Below are 25,437 nucleotides of genomic sequence, written 5' to 3' on the forward strand. Positions count from 1 at the left end.
TTAGTGCTCAGTGTCTCGTGCCATCTGTATCAGCATCTAAGTCTGCATGTTAACATAAGGATAGTTAACATTCAGGGGGAAAAGTTCAATCATGTGTACTATACATAGTACATTTCAAAAGCAAAGTTACTGTAATTAAAAACATTCAAGCAAGCATTTCATAGTAATCTCCTTAAAACACGCTTTATACACTCAAGCAAGCATTTAGAGGTAATCTCCTTAAAACATACTTTATAAAGTACTGACCCACAGATGATGTGATAAGTTTATTATTTCTTTCCGGAGGATTCTAGATATCTAACTTACGATGCATATAAATACACTCACATATGTCAGTGATCACAGAGGCAAAATAAAATGTGGAGGCTTCTTTTTTAGCACATGTATTTGGTCATTGTCTTAGCAACCAGTGATTGACATATACATGCTCAGTAAATGTTTCTGGAGATAATTTGATCTTAGGTCTTTTAGAGCCTCTGCATACACTCAAGTGTATTATACTACTGGGTATAGTTTTATGACAAGGGTGATTTCCCTGAATTTGGAAACTCCTTAATAGAAAGATATGGAATGCTTTTCACTTCAGTGTGGCTTATATATGCATTCTATGTGTTCATAAAAATGACCATCACTAAGGTCAGTGGTTTCAACCATGACAACATCCCAGTGGTCAACCTTAAGTCTTGTTCTCTTGGTGACATTTGACACTGCTGACCTTCCATTGAAGCACACTCCTCCATTAGAATCTAAGTCTGCGTTTTCTTGCCTTCCTGCCTCTTCCCCCCCCTCAGGTTTGTTTGTTGAGTTTGTCTTTTCCTGCCTAACCAGAAATGTTCATTTTCTATAGATTTCCATTTGTGACCTTTTGTCCTCATTTCAACTTCTCCCTGGGTGAATTCATTCATTGTTCTGTGAATAAAATCTAGAGTCCTTGCTCTTTAAGCATAACCTATCTTGGGGGGACCTGGTGGCAAAGTCAGTTAAGCACCTGCCTTCAGCTCAGGTCATGATCCACGCTTACTTTTGTTGAATGTGGTTTTTGTGCTTGTACTATCTAATGGTTCTTACTTTTCTTCCAGATCATCAGATCTTTTCGCTTTCATTGTCTGTATTGTACACATTAAAAATCATCAAGTCACTTTTATTATGACCTTTAATATGGTGGATTTTTGTACCCACCTCCATTTTCCATAGCACATTTTCAGTTGTCTACCAGATATTTCAACTCAATGTCCTATAATCATCTCTAACTACTTTATCTATGTTAGAGACCCTCCATGATTTGGGCCATTTTTCATGCTTATCTAGAACGTGTTCCTTGAGTTTGGATCCCAGTGCATTTTGCCATTTCTGGACTTTTTTCTTGGTGCAGCTCATTTTTGAATTTGGATTTATTTTTAAGCCATGGATGACTCTTATCAAGTAGTGACTTTAATATTTACCAATCTCCAGGTCTTATCTACTCTACTCGATTTTAAACTTACTGAGAGTGGAAGCCATTTGTTATCTTGGTCTTCTTCCCATAGCTTGTATTTAGTAAAAATCATCTGATTAAAATGATTCATTAATAATACAGTGGCCTATAATTACATTTGACTGCTTTCTTTGTTTTGTTAGAAAATACATTTTAATCTAGATTTAAATATTTTTGCCTATTTTCTAAAAATAGGTTTTGCATATTTTGATCAAATGCTAATTTGTCTAGCTGTAGTTTAAGAAGAAAAAGTTACTCAAATGCCCTCTTAACATAGATCCTTATTTTTAAAATGAAATTCTACACATTGCTGTGTGTAGTATTACTATGTCTGGGCATCAGTTTGCTGTGATCCAAAATATTTCTATCTTTTTTTTCTTTGAGATCTATGTCAAGATATTTTTCTGGGATGTTGAAGCTGTGCTTTCTTGATTTTTATTTTAAGTCTTTTATGGGCAAATTTCCTTCATTCAAATGAAATTTAGAGTGTAGAAAATGCATATCTCATTAAACAGAGCCACTCTAATATTATTAATGGTATAAACTATTGTGAAAACAAACAAAAAAGTCAATTGGAAAAGACTGATCAGCCATAGCTGTGCTTTAAATTTTCATTTTCCAAGCTAATTATATCCTTGAATTTTCTGTGTTGGGTAACTTTATAACCTTCACACAACTGAGATTATAAGATATGATACCAGTTTTTTTAAATTGCTATCTGTGGCACATCATGAATTGTGACTTAGGAGGATGAACCCTATTCCCCCCCCCAAATTAATGATTCATCTATCATCAAAGATAACACCATGAAGAAAAATATACTGCAAGAATAATTCCCAAATATTCCTCCAGATAATGAAGAAAGTAGAATGAGATACCCCAGATTAAATAAGGTGATTCAAATATATGCTTATCAAAGCAAGAAGAAATAGTTTGTGGGGTTTTTTTTTTTTTTGCATATTTTGTGGGTAGGTGAAAATAGGATTTTAGTAAACCAGTTGTTAAAGGTTGATATATGTTCTTAGAGAGACTATGGACTATGAGAAACAAACTGAAGACTTCAGAGGGGAGGGGGTGGGGGAATGGGATAGACTGGGTGATGGGTAGTAAGGAGGGCACGTATTGCATGGTGCACTGGGTGTTATACGCAACTAATGATGCATCAAACTTTACATCGGAATCTGGGGATGTACTGTATGGTGATTAACATAATATAATAAAATTAAAAAAAAGGTTGATATATGTTCTTAAAAGGTTTTTTTTTTTTTGAGTGTTCTCTAGAAACTTACATTTCTTAGATTCAGTGTTCTTTGTATAAAAATATATCTGAATCTCTGATTGTTTATTCTAATGATCTAATGTGGCTGTTCCCAACTTGCACATTACAGACATGAGAGGAACTAGAATGCTTACAAGAAATACTTAAATCCATATGCACACAAAACGCTGTGTGCAGTAAATACACAATATGGCTATTGTAGTACCACTGTTATATAGTATATTTTTAAAAACCTTTTCTTTTGCTGCTTACCAATGTTATACCTGCTTATATAAGTTAAAAGCAGTACAGAAAAATGTAATAGAGAAAAGTGGCATTATCTGTAGTTTGACTACTATGGCCATCACTGTTAAGGATAATGATCCTGCAGTAACACTGATTAATTATCACCAGAATTTAAATAACACTGAAGATGTGTCACTGTTCTTAGAGCTCTTACATATATGGAGTAATATAAGGTAGAAGCTTTGTTATTACTACTTTATGGATGAGGAAACTGGCCCAGAAAGGTTAAGTAAACCTGATATAGATCACTCCCCATTTTTCCTATGAGTAAACTACCATTTAATTAATTATTATTATATTATTTACAAAAAGAGAATATAACATACCAATACCTACCTCTGTGGGATCCAAAACAAACTCTCCCTACCCTGCCCACCCTGTCTTCATCTCTATCTTATATATTAATAGCACTGCCATCCAGTTATTCTGCAAATCTGTCAGTGCTATCAACTTTAAAGAAAAAAAAAAAGAGTCCTTTCTTAGTGTCTTTACTGCTTTAAGCTTAATCTGTAGAAGCCATTATCCTGCCCTGACCGGGGCATTACTGGAGTCTCCTTTGCTGTCCTCCCTGATTCCAAAACCACCTACTCCTCCAGTCCGTTCTCCACACAACAGCCATAGTAAGACGTTTAAGTGTCAATCAGGTCGTGTTCCCCTCTTGCTCAAAACACGTCAATATTCACATCACTGCTGATGGCACTCAAAACAGTGTTCTGACTCCTTACCATAGCCTTTGAGTCCTTCTCTGCCCTCTCTTTGGGCCTTAACATCCCATATTCCATCTCCCCTTCCTCCTTGTTGCCTGCACTTCAGCCACAATGCCCTCCTTTCTGTCGCTGGAACATTTCACATTCATTCCTGTCTCAGGGACTTTGCATTTATTTCTCCCTTTATTTGGCGGCTTCCCGTAGCTGGCTACGTTGTCATTTCAGTGTCCCCAGAGATAATCTTCTCAGGCTACCTTTCTAAAGAATCCTATGCGCCACCACCCCATCCAGTCTCAGTCTGTCATTTCTTTATAGCACTTATCCCTCTCTGCAATAGTTCGCTTACTTCTGTATTGTCTCTCTTTTTGCAGTAGAAACTCCACAGCAACAGGAACCTTCTCTCTATTCATCACAGTGGTGCCTACAGTAGGCCTTCAGTGAATTGCTTAATTACTGAGTGATTTAAACACACCAGCATGTTCAGATACAAGGATGCTTATTGAAGTATTGTTTGTACATTCCTCAAATTCTCACCCTGCTCTCGATAGCTGACTGAATGCTAGAGTTAATTACACATGGAAAAGATCTTTTTAGCAGCTGGTGGTGACGGTGGAAGCATATATCTGATTACGTGACAGTACAAAAGATAAGTTTCTTTAATTCATATTGAGTGAGTTTAAGAAACGAGACAGTATTTTCATATGAAGCAATTTCAGTTCACTGAACAGTGGATTAGCCATTACTGTGTTGTTCTGAAATTGCTATAAAGTTTCTCAGAGAGCTGGTACATTACAGTTTCTCAGTGAGCTGCTTTCTCCAGTCATGTTTTTTTGTTTTGTTTTGTTCTGTTTTGTTTAGTTTTCCAGTCATGTTTTGATCACTAAAAATCATTTTTCTCACATAGCTTCTTACTGCTTCTTCCTAAACATCCTGCCATCTCAGGGAATGTTTTTGATAATTGGCTAGTGTATCCCCTTCCGAATGTCACCAAAATTAGCATGCATCTTGAACCTTTGATTAATGTCTTCAATCTCTTCACTGGGTCATGAGGATTATTATTTTTGGTACTAAAAATAGCTTCCTCTTACTTGTATTTCCCTAAAAGAGACACTGTCTTTACAAATGGAAATATAATGTTCATAGATTTCTGCTTTATAATATTTTAACATTTGAATGAAATCCTATGAACTAACTCCCTTTGTTGATTACAAACTTCTATTTGTGGACAATGTTTCTTTGATTACTAAGACCAAAAATTATCAGTTTGGGTTGTTTTTTCCTAACTTGTCAATGCTAAAATGGTCTTTACGGGGTAGAGTACCATTTTAATGCATACATTTATAAAGGAATTTTAACCAAAATCAGAGATGCAATCATGTAGATGTAAGAGAGTTTTAAGTGTCATGTGATTAGCTGTTCTAGAAAGAATACTTCTTCCATGGAGATGTTTTTATGCTTGATCTAGATCAAATGATGGTTATTTGTGGTGTATAATACATTGTCTTTAATTTGAGCTTGAAATTTGATTTGTATAAAACTTGATCAGGACAGGCTGTCCCATTTATCTTTTGTATCCACCTGTGTCTTAAAAGAATATCTTGAAAAGAATCTTGGAGGTTTCCGATTTAACCTTGTTATGATGAGAATTATGGTCCAAAGAAGAGAGGTGGTTTTACTAAGGTTTGGCCAGGAAATGGCTGAACTGTAACTGGATTCTGAGCCTCTGTTCCTGCCTTTGCCCCTGAATATTTGTCCCTACAGTCTGGACCTCGTATCCTGTGCAGATGCCTAGTAAATAGACTATACTATGAAGTTGAATTCTGACATACAGAATCACTTAAGTAAGCTTTGTATTTTGATAACACTCGTGTCAAAGAAATGAGTTCAAGGTCTGCCTATCCTTCCCTTCCTGTTTTCTTTTCCCCCCTTTTCCTTCTCTACCCACCCCCTTCTAAAAGGTACTGATGTTAGGACCCTCGTGTTTGGGCTGACAGCCTGAGTTCATGGTGGTGTTTGTCTTCGGTGTTTGTTCCCTCAGTGGAAAAATAAATCCTAATGCATCAGCNCCCCCCCCTTTTCCTTCTCTACCCACCCCCTTCTAAAAGGTACTGATGTATTGCTTAAAACTACATATATAACTTCCTAACATGTGCCATATTTCAGGCTCAAAGATATCCGCATGATAAAGTGTCAGTGGAGACTGGCATTTTCCTGACCNTTGTGGCAAAACTACATATATAACTTCCTAACATGTGCCATATTTCAGGCTCAAAGATATCCGCATGATAAAGTGTCAGTGGAGACTGGCATTTTCCTGACCCATCCACTCTTTGTGGCCTGTCTTCTGTGTTAATAATCCATATGTTTGTGAGACAGCTGGCTGAGCTTTTGAGAGTAATCTGTGTCCCTGGATGTTTTCTCCCCTCTCTTTTTCTCTGTGCAAAGTTAAATGAACCGCATGGGAATTGAACCTATAACCTTGGCCTCATTAATTTACCTTCTCTATGATCGCATTTTGGAAGTTTATGTTCTACTGTAATGAGATTAGGAGTGCGATTTCATTCATTCAATAAATAGTAGCACCCCCACACTAATGGCACCAGAGAGCACAGAGATGCACAGGACAAGGTTTTTGCCCTAAGAGATTAGGATAAGTGCCCAGGTCACTAATGTAAGGCAGAAGTGAGGACTGCTGAAAGAGGGAGTGGGGGTGGCCAAGTGCTGGAGTGACTCAGGAGGAGGGCGAGGGGTGCTTGCGGCTGGGAGAACACTGAAACCCTGGAAGGATGGATGCATTGCCAAGAGTGGGAGCAGGGCAGAGGAAGCTGGGTTGTGCAGGTGCAGGTGGGCACACAGCAGGGGTGTCCTCATGTGGCTGGGATGAGGCTGGGCACATGAGAGGGCCTGCAGGGAAGGTTGGGAGGGGAAAGAAGACTTAGCTGTCCTACCAAGGTCATCATTCGTGGTGGTGGGGGGAAGCGATGGAAGTCATACAGTCAGAACTCTTAAACAGGAAAATGATTTCTCAGCTACTGGAGGGAGGAGAGGCTGGTGTCAGGGAGAAACCCTTCAAAAGTAAGTGAAGGGGCCTGGTACCATGTTCACCACAGCCAGTGAGGCCGAAGAGCTGACCTGGTAACTGTTAGATTTGACAGTTAGGGAGGAGTGCAGGGTTTCACACTGAGAGGTTCGCAGGTGGCAGGACCCTTCCAGAAGCTCGTAGAATGCAGGGACAGAGATGTTATGTAAAGGAAGTGAAAACAGGCAGTTGGACATGGGGGAGCGGTTGGAGCCAGATATGGAGATTTGGGAAGTCAGTCACCAAGAGAGCTGCTGGAGCTGGGAGAGTGAATGAGATCATTAAGGGATAAAGTACAGAAATAAGGGGGGGGGGGAAAGGTGGCCAAGGGTCGAGGTCCAAAGAAAAGCTACATTGCTGATCTAGAAACTGAGGAGTCTGAGAAACAGAGGCGGCGCGTGAAGGAGAGCCGGCTCGGTGCAGTGCGGCAGAGACCCGGGAGGCAGAGGGCTGCGAGCGGCGTGCAGAGGCACATCGGCTCTTGTGTCACTGAAACATGGTAGTGAACAAGAGGGAAAAATTACTCATGTTTGCTTTAATTTTATAATTAAGGAAAATTGCTTTAATTTGGATTTCACAATGTGTCTTTTTAATGCTAGACTTTCTTTCAACTTCTCTTAATTTGGTTCCACGCAGGCTTTTCCCTCTCAAGACAGTTAAAAACAAATCTCATTCCTTTATATAAGGAATGTAGTAGGACTTCAGAATTGACGCTGTGGTGGGTTTTATGATACCTGTCGTGGCGGTGCCAGTTATTCGAAATTACTCATTTATTCAAGTGCTGACTGGGGACCTGCTCTGCACCAGCTACTATTACAGGCACTGGGGACACAATGGTAGATAGCAGAAGAAAATCCCGGCTCCTCTTGAGTTTACTTTCTTATGTGGATGTGGAAGACAATAAACAGTACAGAAGTAAAGTGGACAATGCATTAGACGGTGATATGGTCTAGGAAGAAAAGGAAAGCAGAAAGGGGCTAGAGGGTCCTGAAGAAAGGGGTATTTTCATAGCATAGTCAGAGAAGGCCTGACTGAGAAGGTAAAGTTTGGATGAAGCCCTGAAGGAGGGGAGGGAGGGGACTCTGTAGATATGTAGGTGAAGAGGGGACAGCAAGCGCAAAGGCCCTGAGGTGGGAGCACACATGGTGGGCTTGGGGGCTGGTGGGCAGACCAGTGTTGCTGAAGGTGTAGGCAAGCAAGGCAGGTTAGAGAAGTCTGGGAGGCCGGATTCTGGCCCTGCGGTCACATGGGTAACGGTGACTTTTTCTTTGAGTGGGAGGGAAAACCCCTGGATGGTTTTGAGCAAAGGAGTGAATAAGGATCATTGTGGATACAGGGGAAAGAAGGGGACAAGGACAAACAGGAAGATCAGCTAGAAGGCTTTTGCAAATCCCAGGGAAGAGGTGTCGATGGCTTGGGCTAGTTGTTCCAGAGGAGGTGTGGGAAGTGAGCAGAATCTGGATGTATTCGGAAGGCAAAGTGAATAGAATTTAACAGATTGGAGAGAAAGTAAATAGTCAGAGATGAGTCCAAGTTGCTGTATTTGTTTGCCAGGGCTGCAGCAACAAAGGACCACAAACCAGGTGACTTAAACAGCAGAAATGTATTGTCTCAGGGGTCTGAAGGCCCCAAGTCCGAGATTAACATATCAGCAGGGTTGCTCCGTTCTGAAGGCTTGAGCAAGAATCTGTTCCATATCAGTCTCCTAGCTTCTGGTGATTTTCTGGCAATCTTTGGTGTTATTTGGCTCATAAAAGCATCACTGCCTTTATCTTCATATGCCATTCTCCGTGTGTGTGTGTCCTAATTTCTACTTTTTAGTAAGAACACCAGCCGTATTGGAAAAGGGGTCCACCCTATTCCAGAATGCTCTCATCTTAACTAATTGTATCGGCTATGACCCTATTCCCGAGAAAAGGTCACACTCTGAGGTCTTAGGGGCTAGGACTTCAACACAGGAATTTTGGAAACGACAGAGTTCAGCCCAAACAGTTGCCATTAACTGAAATGACCCAGTCTGTCTGTAGGAGGAGCGGGGAAAAGATCAGCAACTTTATGGACGTGTTAAGTTTGAGGTGCACCTCAGACACTCAAATGGACACTTCAGGCAGTCGGATAAATGGGTCGGAAATTCCAGGAAGGTGTCTGGGCTGGAGATAAACATTTGGAAGTCCTGGGCATAGAGATCACAGAGAAAGTGAATTTGGATAGAAGAGAGTTACAAAGACTGAAGTCAAGAGATTATTAAATTTGAGGACCAAGACCAAGGCTCTCAAAACATGTGAAATACAAGTCCCACAGATGCTAGTAGTTGTGAAAAAGCAGTTATAGGGCGCCTGGGTGGCGCAGTCGTTGAGCGTCTGCCTTTGGCTCAGGGCGTGATCCCGGCGTTCTGGGATCGAGCCCCACGTCGGGCTTCTCCACTGGGAGACTGCTTCTCCCTCTCCCACTCCCCGTGCTTGTGTTACCTCTCTCGCTGGCTGTCTCTGTCAAATGAATAAATAAAATCTTTAAAAAAAAAAAAAAGAAAAAGCAGTTACATGTTAATGATGATTGTAAGTTACATTCTAATCGTTTAGGAAGTCAAGTTATTTCCCTGTAAAGTGTGAGAGTCGGACAGAGCATGGATTGAGTTTCACTGGCCAGTATGCTCAAGAAGTTGCTGGTGCTGAAATGGAATGTTTTGAACGCCATAAAGAAGTCAAAGGACACTAATAAAAATAATAAAGAGCACTTCTCTCAGAAGGAGAAAGAACTTTGGGGAACATTGTTTCAGTCCTTGATTTAAGAAGTCGTTTTCCTAGTCAGTCATGCTGCAGTGCTCTAGCAGCTGAATATTTTGTTCCTTCTCCTGCTTTTGGTGAGAGCATAGTTAAAATAGTTCAAACCTTTTTTTTTATTACCAGGTCAGAATTATTATTACGTTTTAGCTAATTGGGAAAACAGAAGAAGCATCACTGTAATATAACCATTCTAGCCTTTTACTATGTTTTCTGTGAGTCTTTTCCGCACATTCCTGCTGCTTCACATGGAGACATGTCGTGACAGCAAGGTGATGGTGGTGACATACAAGAAGTCTGCTCAGTTCTTTGAACATGTCCAGCTGGCATTTCTCCGAGTCATTGCAGTTTCTGCTTCTCCTGCCCCTTTTCTTGGTCCGGCTCTCATCCGGTGGTGCTTCCACATTCAGTTCAATAGTCACCTTTTGGGAAGTGTTCCCTGACTGGCATTTGCCCCCAGCCTTCCCAGCCTGTGCCACCATACTACCTGGCACCATAGCGCTCACCGTAATAGTTCATGTCCCCACTAACTGAAGGACAGAGACTGGGTTGGGGTATTTATTTCCTCAGTACCTTGCACAGGACCTGCAGGTAGGTATTCAATAAATGTACGCGGACTAAGAATAAGTAACATCGCCTTCTGCCTGCTCAGAACACGTCTGTTGCTGAACTGGGATTCCTTCAAACAGTTTTGTTTAAGCTGTGCCATTAACTAGCAGTGTAATTAATGTATATCACAATATATATAGAAGATGCCCCTTTAAACACATTCATCTAGATTTTTGTTTAAAGGGTTAAATTTGCCCCTAAAAACTGATGCCCAGAACCCTTCAGTTTCTTACCACAAATATACCTGAGATATTTACTATATATGGCTTTTTTTTTTTTTAAGTATTGAGTGTGTCCCATCAGATTAGTAAGCAAAATGTAGTGATTTAAACATACCTAAATAAGGTGTAACATGAAAAAATGCAGAAACTTGAAGGGATAAAATTGCTGGCAGTAGAGGCAAGAATTTTTAAATTTTAATTAGTGGATTGTTTTGGAAATGGGAGAGTTTTTTATCTGGCGTAACTGAAATACATAACCTGAGTCTGGGTGAAGAGCGTAGAGTATTGTAATAGTTCTGTGATACCAAAAGTACTTCCCTGATGACTCGGCTTAAGATTGTTCTCTTCCCTGCCCACCTAGAATACAAATAATATTTTCTGGTCAACTTTCTCAAAAATAGGGGCCGGGGCCACCTGGGTGGCTCAGTCAGTTAGGTATCTGCCTTCGATTCTGGTCATGATCCCAGGGCCCTCGGATTGAACCCCGCATTGGGCTTTCTGCTCAGCGGGGAGCCTGCTTCTCCCTCTGCCCCTTCCCCTGCTTGTGCCCGCTCTCTCTCTCTGTCAAATAAATAAATAAAATCTTTTAAAAATTATAATAATAATTGTCAGTTCTCCCAAACCTTAAAAAAATGGGAAAAAAGAAGCATATACGTGATTATTATTTATTGGTACCAAGAAAAGTCTTCGCTTTGCTATACCGAATTCTGAATAGCATTCCTCCACTGATAGGGTTTTACCTTCATTTTCTAAGTCACGTACGTGACCATTAAATACTGAATTCATTTATGGAACCATGAGTATTGACAAATTTTGAGCTAAGCTATACAGCATATCAAATGTGCTCCTACAGTGTATTTATTTAAATCTTGATTTCTCTCCTCAGCTCTACTTTACGAAGTGTTTCTACTGGATCTTCAAGACCTTCCAAAATATGTTTGGTGTGTGGGGATGAGGCTTCAGGATGTCATTATGGGGTAGTAACCTGTGGCAGCTGCAAAGTGTTCTTCAAAAGAGCAGTGGAAGGTAAATGTTCATGTGGGTGTTCCTTTTCACATTTCCTTTCCTAGTGTGTAGTTTACATGCATAGTTAATGCTAAATCATTATTGGGAAATAATTCAAAAATGTCTTTGAGGCAGTCTGTCCGCGATAAATAGAAATAATGTCTTACCTAAAAGCCACCTGAAGATGTTCCACTGAGCGCTGTTTAATGGGCAAGATTTGACACGGAGAACTGCGATCAATCAAAAAGAAGTTTTCGTTTTTGTTTGTTTGTTTTTCAGTTAGCCTTAGAAAAATAATTCTCCATAACCTTAATTTGCATGATGTGCAAAGCATTTTTACTAGGCACGCATAGAATGCATCATATCTTTTCTGTGTTTCCGCATAAAATATATGTGTTTGTGGCAAAGTAAAACATTAATATCAGAATCGTGTCTGTAATTTGAGTTCCATACAGAATAATTCCATTTAGCAGCTGCTTCATATTCCAGGTCCCTGCTAATGTCCTGCCTTTGTTCTAACTGAAGGTTTTCCAAACCAGGAAGTTAAATTAGACGTCTGACTGTAGTTCTCTAGGTGTATTTAGGCTAGCTTTTGCTTCTGTCCACGTAATTGTACTTCCTCAGGAGAAGTAGTCTTTTAGTTTGTTTTTGCCTCCCTCCATCCTCACTTATAAGCAATGAATTAACATCAGACTTAGTCCAGATGGTTTTATTAATGTTGACGACATGACTGGTGAAAGTGTAGAATTTTTGCTATAAACAGCAGCGTTACCGGCGTAATTGACAGCGATTTCACCAGGGAGTTCCACATTAAGACTCCTGTAGATTTAGTTCTCAGGACAGTTTTCGAGAGATGGATCAGTGCTTCAGAGACCTAGGGGTAAAGGACTTGAATGCTTCATCTATTTTGCTGGTGACCACGAAGAAATGTTTTGGATGCAAAAGCTGACCAAGTAGTTATTTCTGAGCTTCTGGGATTGATTTCGTGTTCTTTAATTAATTTTACATGATTTTACATTATTTACACTATTAATTATTTAATAGTCCCCAAACCCAGCATTGAATTGGTAATAGGAATTCTGTATTTCTTTCGCAGAATATGGGCTCTTGGTTACAGGTGACAGAAAACTCAACACAAACTTTCTTAAGCACCAGTGGAAATTCATTGGTTCACATAACTCTAAAGCCCTATTGTAGGCTTGGCTTCAGACAAGCCGTGGTCTTAAGCCAGGTGGTTAGAACTCAATCCCATCCTCCCCCTCCTTGACTTTGCCCTGGCTCTACTCTCGTCCAGGTTCTCTCATGGTGATGAGACAGCCACCAGGACCTCATGAAAAAGAGGTCCTCTGTTCCCAACTGTTCTTATAAAAGTCCCCAGTTAAATCTCCTAAGACTGCACCTGGCTCCCATGTTCCCCTCTGAACCAGTGCAGTGATCTGACAGGCTCCTTCTAGCTGGAGTTAGCCAACCTAAGCTACCTAGACCAAGAGTGGGGAAGAGTATTTCCCATAGGAAAAAATGGATCCTGTTACCAGGAGATTGATTCCTGGAAAATAAATTTGTACGATACTGAAACCAATTTATTTTTTCAGACTTTCCTCCCATGTCACCCCCTTTTCTCTTTCCTTAACTCTATGATTGGCTCAGTAGAAGATAAATAGGTAAAATTGCCTCTGTCCTAATGCCACTCTGTACCTTCCAATGTAAGGACTCCCTCCTGAACAAAGTAAGGCGATATGTAAAAATAAAGCAGTATGGAAAAGGGTGTTTGGAGGGGGACCCTCTGTGTGGCCTGCATGTGGGTCAGCTTTCATTTCAGGACCCAGGTTGAGGCTGGTTATGGCACCTGCACTTCTCTGCTTCTGAAGCAAAAGGTTTTCCCAAAGGTTTTGCTTAGTTTTTGTTTTAAATAATTTCTATGGAAGTAACTGAGGAAAGAAGTGTTTTTGTAACTAAGGTATAAATAAATAAGGAGAAGCCCTACATCTTTTTCTTTCGTTGGAAAGCTAATCAATACTGGATAATGAAACCCTTTTAAGACTTCTATTAGTATAGTTTAGTCCCTATTGGGGGGGGCGGATTACGATTTTAAAGCTCACCTGAATGAAACAAGGCTATAAATTTTGAATGTAAACTTCATGAGAGTGAGAACTTGTTTTTATTTTGTATTTGTATTTCTTTACTGTTTTATCCTGTGTGAGAGAGAGAATATATGAGAAATTAGATTATCTTCGTATCAGAACTTTTTGATTTAATAAATTGTTTTTATAATACTTTATATAGTTTGAGGCACTAGTTATCAAATTATGGTATATAGATTTTTTTATTCCTCTTTTACATATGAAGACAATTGGGATCAGACCCACTCTACTAATTATTCAAAATCATAAGGCCAAAAACGCGGACCCGTATTAAAGTCTTAGGACTCCACACTAGACCCAACCTAACAACTCATGACTCTAAATCACACAATCTAGTTCATTTTCTATAATTCTCAAGTTCATGGAAATCCTACCCTATATGTCATTCGTTCATGCCTGCCTGGTGATAATGAAGGGAGTGATGTAAGCATTGAGAAGACCTAATATGTACAGGTGATTGCGGATGTCTGTTCATACACATATGCGAATGTGTGTGTGTGTTTAAATTTGAATATTTACTAAGTTTGTTTTCTGGCTTTCCCTGATAACCTGAAGTTCCTCCTTAGATTACAAAAGCAGAGAATTCCAAGCAGCAGTGGATAGAGGGATCTGGGATGAGGGGAGTTAGTGAAGCTGAGAAGAGCTAACCACACCAAAGACAGAACAAACTGGAAGTGACCACTAGAGTGGAGACAAAAGGAAAAATGTAGCAATCTGAGCTCAAGTTTACTGGTTTAAGGCTTTATGCCCCAAGGCACTCTACTCTAAAGGTTGGTTATAATAGTGTAGTTATAACTATGTAGGGAGACTGAAAATCATTTTGTAAGAGTATAAATTATTAAATTATGTTCTTTGTATTCTGTTTAATGGGATGTATATATGTGCTTATTTTTTCATCTTAAACATTTAATATAAAAATCCTTAGAAGTTTCATCCAGAACACCTTATTTTCCAATAATGTCAGTTAAGAGCCATATTATTGTACCTTACAAATGGAAGTTTATAATTTTGTTTTTAAATTTGAATTGCTTATTTGCCTTGAAGGTTTGTCAGGACCTTAAAAAGAAAAAGAATAAGCATTTATACATTTATTTTTTTTTAAGTAGGGTTTTCCGTTGGGTAGAAACTGGACTGGTTTGAGGGTCAAAAGATTTAGTTTTAATTTCTGGCTCTGTGATTCACTAAGTGTGACATTAAGGCAAGTTATTTAATTTGCCTGGGCCTCCATTTCTTTATATCTAAATAGGAAAAGTAGTATTGCCCTACCTACTAAGAAAAATTAAATGAAAACAAGTATTTTTGCCAATTTTATAAGTCAAAGTACATCAAAATATTAGATGTTTATTTTAGTATTAGATTCCCTAGGATCAAATGCTGTAATTCTCTGCTTAATGTCTTTGCAGACAGATATGTAAATGGTACAATAACGTGGCACTGTTAGGTTTTTGTCTTTTCTTCATTAGATCTTTATTTTTCCTGTCACATGTTATTTTTCTTCATAGAGCTGCCCTCGGAGGTTGTAAGATCCTCCTAGACTAGCAGTTCTCAAAAGTTCTCAAAGGGCATGTGGGGGAAATGGGGATAACGGAGGGTCTGCCAAATTTTTCTGGGGAGGCCGTCCCTCATGTTCCAATGTGGCCTGGACTATTGAGATTTACCCTCGTAATGACCCTCTGTCACTGATGGGGGCGGTCTCATGTTTGGAAGTTGCATAGTAAAGAAAATATGAAGAGCCATCAACTGAACTTTGAACTCCTCTGTTAGATGTCTTTAGGGGAGGACAGAGCTTTATCTCTAGAACCTAGCAAGACTCTGGATGTTTAGTGGCCCCCAAATACATGTTTGAAGGTACACATGAATGTGGACATGGGGCATGAGAGCCGCTGAGGTTAAATGACTTCCTGCCAAATCAGTAAATTAGCAATGAAACTGGCCCAAGAATTTTTGCAGTCTTTGGCCTCCTAATCCTCAACTTCTAATTCTAGTCTGAGTTTTTGCTATCCCAGTCTTTCCAACTGTAAATTGCCATTAGTTTCATCTCATGTATTTTATTTTGTGATCCCTCGATGAACAGAGCTGACTACATTCAGTACACTATTTTATAACCTAATTTCCTCTTTGGATACTCAGTATACAAGCAGTGTCTGGTAGACACAGCTACCACAAATCACTGAAGAGTTACAAGGTTGTAAAAAAAAAAAAAAAAAAGAGAGAGAGAGTTCATTATTATGTAATGTCAACTGGATTTATATTTTTGTAAGCAGACCTGTTAGGCTAAAGAGTCCATTTTTTTAAAAAGATTTTATTTATTTATTAGAGATAGAGACAGCCAGTGAGAGAGGGAACACAAGCAGGGGGAGTGGGAGAGGAAGAAGCAGGCTCATAGCAGAGGAGCCTGATGTGGGGCTCGCCCATAACGCCGGGATCACGCCCTGAGCCGAAGGCAGACGCTTAACCGCTGTGCCACCCAGGCACCCCTAAAGAGTCCATATTTTGATAAGGTCGGCTAAATCATATGATGTCAGTTTCCATACTCAGAGATTTCCTTTTAAGTAAGAGACTTACAAATATATTTACTGAAATGAAATCATTTTAAGAGATATAATTGTACATTAATCAAAGATTTCCTCAAATATGCAGAATTTAAGGTAACTAAGCCTGTGAACATGTACCTCAGTCCTTTCAAATATAGGTCACAGCATAAAGGTTAAAAAATCTTTAAATTTATAGATTATTCTTTGGGGGAAACTGTTCTTAAAGAAATGTGATGGTTGGTTAATAGTTAATTTCTTTTGCTCTTCTGAAATTGATGATTAAACTGAACAGGTCCAGAGGAAAATGTGTCTCACTGTGTCATACCCACATTTGCTCTATCAATCCTGTATGAGCAAGTGGGAGATGTAGGGGAATGGGGGATGGGCACAATACAATTGTGCCCAAAATAGGGAGCTTGATTTTAGTGGACACAAACTAGTTAGAATGGTACTATATCATAATTACAATATAGTCATTCCATTATAACGTAATATAAAATTAAGGAAAGATAATGCAAGGAAATAATGTATATTTATTAGATGTCTTCAGTTCACAATATGATATAGCCCTCAGTGTCCCCATGAGTCTACAGGAGGCTAAAGAATATCAAAGTCCGGTGTCACTCTTATAGACCTGCTGAGTCAGAATAGGAAACCAAGGACTATCCTGGCTTACAGTTTTCTCATAAAATTCTTTAAAGATTATTTCTTTCCTTTACCACATATTAGGAACCAAGTAACCTGGTTCTTTCTAATTACTTATTTTAAGAGCTTAAATAAATGCCTACCCAGTGGATCATATCTATGGTTTTTATGAATACTCCTTTCCTCCTTATATAAACATAAGGCTTTAGTGTTAATTGCAAATGTTTGCCTAGATTTTTTATATCCCTTCAGTTAGTTGCTATGGGAACATGCAAAGCCACGACATTTAGGCCAGCTTGGAAGGTCAGGGAAGGCTTCTTAAAGAATTGACCCCCAAACTGAATCTTGAAAGATGAGAATTGGCAGTAGTGAGGAGGGATGAGGATAGGCTGGCTGCACAGGGCACCAGAAGCAATTTCACATTAGCGACTTCAAAAATTTGAGGTGTGAGGTAATAGAAGGTGAAGCTAAATGTGCAGATTGGGTCCAGGTCTTAGACCACAAGGAGGGGCCTGAACTTATCCTTGGGCAAAACAGAACCTGTGATGTTTTCATGCAGCAGAATGGCAAGCTCAGTTTTGCATTTAATATCTGACTTCAGGGAGGTGTGCTATAAATAGGGACAGTTCTGGTGACCGTTTTAAATCATTTTGGTAAGAGATGTCCAGGGAAAGAACTAGACCATCAGTGTTAGGCATTGAGAGGAGGGGTAGTTAACAAGACTATCTGGGAAGGAACATTGGCAGTTCTATATTGAAGGTAAAGAAGCAAAGATCTAGGATGATTCCCCAGGCTCATTTGCTGATATTAAGAGCATTAGAGAGGGAGTAGCTTTGGGGGCATGGTAGGAAAGGTTCATTAACTCAGCAAACATTTATTTAATATCTACTAAATGCCAGACACCATTCTAGGCATACTTAGGGACACCTTGAATGTAAATCAAGTGAACAAAGATCCCTGCCCTGGTGGAGTGTACATTCTAGTGAGGGGTGGTGGAGAGATTAGATGTAATAAAAGAGCCATTTATGTAGCATATGGAAAAAAGGGGGGCCATTGGCAGGATGAAGGAGCCTGGAATGAGGTTCAATTTAGGACGAGTTTAAAATGTCTGTAGGACATTCAGGTGTGCCTAACAGAAAGTTGGATGTGAGATTCTGAAGCTTGGGGAATGAGGCAAGATTGAAAACAAAGATTTTGGAATCATTATCCATGAAAATAGATGCATTTGCCCAAAACATGGGTAGACAAAGAATGTGCCATGGTTAAAACCTTAGAGAACATAAATCTGGGACATCGAGTGTGTGTGTGTGTGTGTGTGTGTGTGTGTGTGTGTACGTGTACGCATTACGCATGTGTGACTAATTTTTCTCTCTTCTCCAAGTTGCACACGGAAAGTCTTAGTTAACTTGGTCTCTTGTTATTCCAAGTTTAGCTAGACTCAAGACATTGCATATATGGAATTTTCAATCCCAGTTTTTGTTTTTAGTCATCATTAAGCCTTAATTATTACTGAATCTTAGTCCAGGACCCACAAGTAAACATGCTATAAAGGAGATTTGATTTGCTGACCAGTGCAGAGATAATGCCAAACATATAGCAGGTCCTCAAGCAACATTTGTTGATTGATTGTTCATTAACTATTTATATATAGGATTCACCCTTGTTTCTGTCACTGCTTCTCTGAAGTAGAAAATATGTTAAAGTGATTTATTAGAAAATGATTTGAAGTAGGGACAGGTGAGCCAAGAGTAAGTTAGCATTATCCAAGGAGAACTTCTTGTAGCTTAGAATTTTAAATTAAGGTGCACTTCACTTAGCAAATTTGTAAAGTATAAATTAGAAGCCCAGTAACTTTCAAATGCTTTTGTGTTTGTTTGCTACCCACCCCATTCCAGAAAAAAATATCCAGAGAAGCTGACAATTTTACATAAGTCAAAATGAAATTTAAAATTAGTGAAATGAAAACCAGGACAAAGGGAAGATGAGAGCAAGAAAGAGAAAAATAGAGCCAGGATGATATAGAGAATATATGCCCTGAAATTTTTGTAGAGACTGGTCACTCACTCCTTTGGCTGTTGTCTTTCTAGTAGCCAATCTAAAGACAACAGCAAGTCACCTGACCTATGATGTTCTTAAAGACTAGTGTAGAGGGGCGCCTGGGTTGCTGTTGTTAAGCGTCTGCCTTCAGCTCAGGGCGTGATCCCAGAGTCCTGGGATCGAGCCCTGCATAGGGCTCCCTGCTCCACTGGGAGCCTGCTTCTTCCTCTCCCGCTCCCCCTGCTTGTGTTCCCTCTCTCACTAGCTGTTTCTCTCTCTGCCAAATAAATATATAAATAAATAAATAAATAAATAAATAAATAAATAAAAATCTTAAAAAAAAAAAAACTAGAGGATTGCGTGTTGGTAAGATTTTCGTGAACCTTGGTTTTAATGTGTCTGTTCCTTCCATGCAAATTGTAATCTGAAATTTTAAAAGTAACTCTTTTTGCTGTTAGTGGAATAGTTGGGTTTATCTTAAGGAGCAGTGCTTTAAAAAGTGCTTTGTTCTGTCGAACACCTGCTCCTGTAATGATAGCTACCATTTATTGAGCAGTTACTAGATGCCAGACACTTTGTCCAGTCCTCTGTGTTTCATCTCACGTACTCCTCATGACAGCCTTATTACATCTGAAAGGTTTGTGAGTTTTGAAAGGTAATATCTTTAAACTCCCTAGTCAGTTGTTGCTATAAGGAAAAAACTATTTTTTAACAAGCCTTTATGCTANCACTGTCTATTTTTTAACAAGCCTTTATGCTATGATCCTTCAACTCTTGAAATTAATAGAGTAAATATTTGAGTACTTATTTTGTGCTCATAATGCTAAGAACTTACTTGCATATTCTCATTTTAATCCTCCTAATGATCCTATGAAGTAGGTATGATTATTATCCTTCTGTTAGAGATCAGTCATCTGAGGCATGCGAGACGTGAGTGGTCCAAGATCCCTCAGACTGAAAGAAGTGGGATTTGAACTCAGGAAGCCCAGGCATCCTGACTCTGTGTACTTAACACGTAAGCTGTACTCCCTCTCACAGAGTTACAAAGATCCCGACTATTTTTACCCACCAAAAAGTAGGGCAACATCTCTGGCTTCAGAACACTTATGAAGAGCACATTATAATTTAACAGTTATCTCGCTATACTCTAAATAATTAACTCCTAGCCATTCCGAGTTGAAATTCTAATTTGAATTTCTGTTGCCCTAATGGGAAAGAAATTGGGTAGTCTCTATTTTTTCTTAAGGAATGATCCTCCATATTTAAAAAAAATTACCATTACCATCCTGAAGTACCTCTTTAACATCTTGATATTAATCTAAAGCTTTATTTAAAATTTTTATCTTCCTGTGTTTCATTTCCTGTGTGTGATAAAAATTAAATGTAGCCTATCAGGTTCAGAGAACCAGTGGGAGAGTGGCCTCCCTCATCCAAAGCTGAAAGCTACTAACTCCTCAGCTCTTTGCTGTCTGCTCAATGCCTTGTGGATCAGAAACGGGCCCACGAGCCATAGGACACATAGCTGCTTTCACAGAAATTGCACTCGTGGTGTAAGTAGGATCATAGAACTTACGTGATTTCATACTTTGACACCGAAAATGAAAATTGCTAAACTGACTGCAGTCGAATGCCAAAATAGGGTCCTGGAAGGATGGGGAGGATGCGGAGGCATTGAGGCATTGCGGAGGAGAGGGCGGGGGAGGAATGGGAAGGTGCAGCCTGAACCTGAGCCCGCTTGCTTGAGCAGGCCCAGTGCGGTGACAGCCTGGCCAGCGCAGGTCCGTGCCCAGATGTGGAGTTGGCAACTGATCAAAGACACTAGGGCCAGCTTATGTAAGGCCCTCGGATTGGAATGAGGAATCGCAGCCCTTCTCTTAAATACATCAGGTCTTTTTATAAAGTTCTTTACAGTGGAAAAAATCAATACTAGTGGCTTAGGCAGTTTTGTCTCTTGGTGTGGGACAGTGAGTGGCTCGTGGCAGGTGCCACCAGAGGAGGAGATGACGACTGAGATGGGCTTGTGGCTGGTGGAGAGTAGAAAGGACCTAACTGGGGATGGCATTGGTGCCTCTGAGTAGAAGGCCTGAGTTGAGAGGTGAGAGAGAATAGTTGGACGGACCCGATGGTGGATTCGTTGGGGAGAAGGAGGTCTCTGACAGAGACTGAGGAAGGAAACACTAAGAATAGAGAGGATGGAAAAGTGGAATTTAGAACTGGTGAGGCTGTGGCAGTCAGTTCTCCAAAAGGGAGAAAGCAGTCCAGGTAAAGAGGAAAGGAAAAGCAGAGACAAGATTCTGAATAAGTTCACTTTCTACCTGGAAATAGTTTCTTGAACACTGTAAAATAAACTGTGTAGTTAAGTATTAAGCATTTTGGCAGATGGGCTTAGTTTTAGGCAATAGATGTCAGTGGCTGTCCTGGCTGTTTGGTGCGGTACATGGGAAGCTACACAATGAAATTAAAAGCCTGGCGAAGGTGTCAGGCCCGCAGCACCGATGGAACAGGCCTGCTGGCGGTAGTGATCACTGGGGGCACTTGGGCTCTTGTTACTTCTCCTATTAGAGGTACCAAATGATGATTTCAGCAGCTTATGACCCCATAGGGAGCCACAACATGAAGCTATTTATGTTTGAGAAGGCAGACAGATTCTGTAGCAAATAAAAAGATGCCAGTGTTTCAAGTCCCTAAAATTTTTCCTGTAATGTTTTGCTCTTTAAGGACCGACATATCTAGTGTAGTGATTTTTTTTTTCTTTTAACCTTATTCGTNTCTTTTAACCTTATTCATGGGTATCTGTGTTCACTACCCATCCTGACTTTTTAGGTAGGAAATGGAGAGAGGCTGATAATGAATGATGTTTCTAGGTAAGCAGATATGTGTAGCACATGCACACTCCCAGAGCTCTGCCCCACTTCTCTCCATCACCCCGTGGTGGCTGCTCTGGGGCTAAGGAGCAGGGGAGACCTCGAATGTCAGCAAGACATTTATTATCATAAACCCTCTGTGCACATGCGCACGTTCTTCTGCACTCACACACCTCCCTCCAGCATCACAGACCAAATCCACGTCTAGCGAAGAGCAGACCCACACCGAGGAGTGACGCTCACAACTCTCATAAGCAACGTAGATTGTTTCCATTTTGCCCTCGGGTTGGCCCTGTTTGGAGCTCTAATAGATGCCAGCTCTTGGAGTTTGTTGACTATAAGGTTACATTTACAAAAGCATCACCTTCCTGTATGTGCTGTGTTGCTAATTAACAGTGAACCTTTTATACCTCACAGAGCAAAGAACAATCCCTAAGGAAGAGTGAGAAATATATTTTCTCTTTACAGGTAGAAGACCAAAGGCTCCGTTAAATTGCTGGCATTTAACAGCCTAATACATCGTTACAAAAATGTTTTGTTTACTTTTCTGATGGTTAAACATGAAATAAAGCGATTGAAACAAATTAGAGGGTCTAAATCTAGAAGGGCATCATAACTGTCAACAAGAACTGTAAAGAGTCACTTATAGCANATGAAACAAACAAATTAGAGGGTCTAAATCTAGAAGGGCATCATAACTGTCAACAAGAACTGTAAAGAGTCACTTATAGCAAATTAGCTGAGGAGTAGATGGGGTGAGGTTCTTAGGAAGTTTAACATACATTTCAAATTACATACATCACTGTAGGATAGCTCAGGCTCATTAAATTATATTCTTTTATTTCAGTGGAATCAAAACTATGTAATTTGAAAACTAAAAGGCAGATACGTCCTCCCTCCTCCTCTTCCCTTCTTATATTTTATTTTCTTCTCCAATTCGGGAGAAAGAACCAGGGCTTGAGTTTCCAGATTCATACCACCCTCTTATAAGCCATGCTGATCACTTACTAATTTTTTAGTGAAAGGCTACTTGGATATTATCCAACGGTTTGCACACTTACTGTGAGAATCCTCCAGTAAAAAACTGTGTAAGAAAACATAACCAAAATAGGCTTTAAAGCCCTTTTTGGGAGCACCTGGGTAGCTCAGTCGGTTAAGCGACTGCCTTCAGCTCAGGTCACGATCCCGGGACCCTGGAGTCTAGCCCCTCGTCGTCAGGCCCTGCTCAGTGAGGAGTCTGCTTCTCCCTCTCCCTCTGTGATCTCTCTCCCTCTTGCTCTTTCTCAAATAAATAAAATCTTTAAAAAAAATAATAAAGTCCTTTTTATGTAGAATGATGGTAGAGTAGAAAGAGAATTGGCCTTGGGTCAGACAACGTGGACGTCAGTCCATAGTCCTGCTCACACTGATGCTTTGAGCAAATAATTGAACATCTGTTTCCTCTTCTAGAAACAAGAGAAATTAAATCTTGAAGTATCAGCCCTACCCATCCCTCACACTTAGGAAGATATAAACTAGTATATGTGTGTTCAAACTGCTTTAAAAACAATAATGGCTTGCTTTACAAACACTACAGTTAAAAAAGAACTTTCCCCTTCTCCGGAAGTAATTTAATCAGTATACATTGGTTCTCAATAAAGTGTGGAATATTTAAACTGTAGCTGTTTTATGTACATGTTAAATATTTGGTTTGAAGGAAAAACCAGTAAAACTTAAAGCATCTAATACTTTAGCCAAGACTTGGAGTTTTGACCTCTTTGTCACTCGTTTAGGCAGATCTGTATTGTTTGTGAGTATTGTGCCAAAGGGCCGTGGTGAGGAAACCTTTGTATTTAAGGTAGGGGTTTAAATTTAATCCACCTGAATACAGAATCAGACAAAGAACCGAGACCATTTTCACACTCTTTCAACATCTTAACCATTTGCAAGGTCACAGCTGCTTTTTACTGTCTTTTTAAAAAATTAACTGTACCAAGATTTCTAAAACATACTGCATTCTCTTACCCTCCCACTCTTGTTGAACGACTTAATTGGAAAACCAGTGCAGAATTAGTCTAGGTTGATTATTTTTCATGTGGTCCACACCATAGCATTTTCCCAGTCGGACTGGGGTCAGCAATTTGATACTGCTAACATTACATAAGTACTAATTACTTTGTTTTGTTTTTCATTATCTAATATGAACTAGAGTTGCATTCAAAAAAAGAATTGGAGTGGAGTACTGGTAGCCATGAGTTAGAAATCCTTAAAAAATTACTGCCTTTAAAGAAGAATAGATGAAGAAGTTGTCCCAGAAATGCCATTATTAAATGATATTAGACCAAAAAAAAATTCCTTCAAACAACCTTCCCTTTCAATTTTTAAAATCAAATGTGGTTCTGACACATCTGATTAGGGTTTAGATTTATTTGAGGAGCTTTGGTTGCTCTAATTGGTGATACTTAAAATTCAGAATGTTTATGTTACATCTCCCAAATATTGAAATAGCTGACCTTTGCCTAATTAATTTAACCAGCGTCTCAAAGAACAGAGCTGTACTAGTGAGTAAGGACAGATCTCCCTGGACATGGAGGGCCAGATCCAGAACCTGGAGAGCAGGCAGTGGGAGGACAAGTAAAGAAGCAGGGATGCCACAGGACCAGGACCAGTTAGGGGTAAAGCAGTCATTGAAAATGGAAAGGAAAATGCCCCACGTGTGCCGCAGTGTAGAACCACACAGCAGCCCAGGGGCCTTCACGCAGTTCAGTGAACTGCCCAGCACTTACTATGCACTCGGCCCTGGGAGGGTGCTGTGGCTCTTCCAGGTAGCAAAAAGGCACGAGGATCCCAGACACCACCCCTTACTTCCTTCTAAGCAGTGTGCTTTTTTTTCCCCCCAAAATACATCTAGTGTATTTTGGAAATTACCTATAAAGCAAAATAATCATATTGAGCCTTAGAAATTAACTTTGTCTTTTCCAGTGAAACAGTAAAAATTCTGTAAAAATCAAAGAAACCAGGAAAGATTTCTTAAAAAAAAAAAAAAAGATTCTCACTGTTGAACTTCCTTTACTAAACAGAAAATTGCAGTTTTCAAGTCCTGGTAGCTACTTATGAGACTGAGTAAGTTGTCATTTATAGTCCTGACCCATAGGGAGGGGATGAGAACAAAAGAAATTATTTTAGTATCAAAAATTAACCTCTCCTGAGACATTAACACATCTTTTGTAAAAACAAATGAGAAAATTAAAGCAATTTTTAAATTATTTTAAAACAAGCAAATTATCTCTCCTGTAGTCAGGGGAGCAAGTCAGAAGTATAACATAAAATACGGGTTTTCATTTTTGTGGGTAAATGGAGTAGGCTTTCCTGTTTTGTCTTTACCATAACTTACCATTACATAAGTAATAACTGTGCTTTTCCTTTTTCTTTCTTTCTTTCTTTCTTTCCTTCTTTCTTTCTTTCTTTCTTTCTTTTTCTNTCCTTCCTTCCTTCCTTCCTTCCTTCCTTCCTTCCTTCCTTCCTTCCTTCTTTCTTTCTTTCTTTCTTTTTCTTTTTTTTTTACTATCCAATATGACTTGATACTATAATTTAAAAAGGAATATCAGGGCACCTGTGTGGCTCAGTTGGTTAAGCATCTGCCTTTGGCTCAGGTCATGATCCCCAGGTTCTGGGATTGAGCCCCACATTGGTCTCCCTGCTCAGCGGGGTGTCTGGTTCTCCCTCTGCCCCTCCCCCCTTCTCTTATCTCTCTCACTTGCTCTCTCTCTCAAATAAATAAGATCTTTAAAAAAAAAG

General features: G+C 39.6%; 2 protein-coding genes across 5 annotated transcripts in view; both read left to right on the forward strand.

The window, feature by feature from the left end:
* LOC117802419 (mineralocorticoid receptor) overlaps positions 1-13,567 on the forward strand; it is a 188,140-nt gene extending 174,573 nt beyond the window's left edge. For 3 of the 4 annotated variants that reach the window (XM_034661545.1, XM_034661544.1, XM_034661546.1), the window contains exon 3: positions 11,321-13,567. In XM_034661545.1, the coding sequence (XP_034517436.1) occupies positions 11,321-11,504 (184 nt within the window). In that variant the 3' untranslated portion in view covers positions 11,505-13,567. The remainder of the gene's footprint in view (positions 1-11,320) is intronic. The other variant, XM_034661543.1, reaches the window with a different exon arrangement.
* Positions 13,568-21,233: 7,666 nt separating this feature from the next.
* Positions 21,234-25,437, forward strand: part of LOC100475310 (mineralocorticoid receptor) — a 154,061-nt gene continuing 149,857 nt past the window's right edge. Inside the window, exon 1 of the mRNA XM_034661736.1 lies at positions 21,234-21,360. Coding sequence (XP_034517627.1) covers positions 21,234-21,360 — 127 coding nt within the window. The remainder of the gene's footprint in view (positions 21,361-25,437) is intronic.

Source organism: Ailuropoda melanoleuca, chromosome 5 (genome assembly GCF_002007445.2).
Source record: "Ailuropoda melanoleuca isolate Jingjing chromosome 5, ASM200744v2, whole genome shotgun sequence".
Classification (NCBI taxonomy): Eukaryota; Metazoa; Chordata; class Mammalia; order Carnivora; family Ursidae; genus Ailuropoda; species Ailuropoda melanoleuca.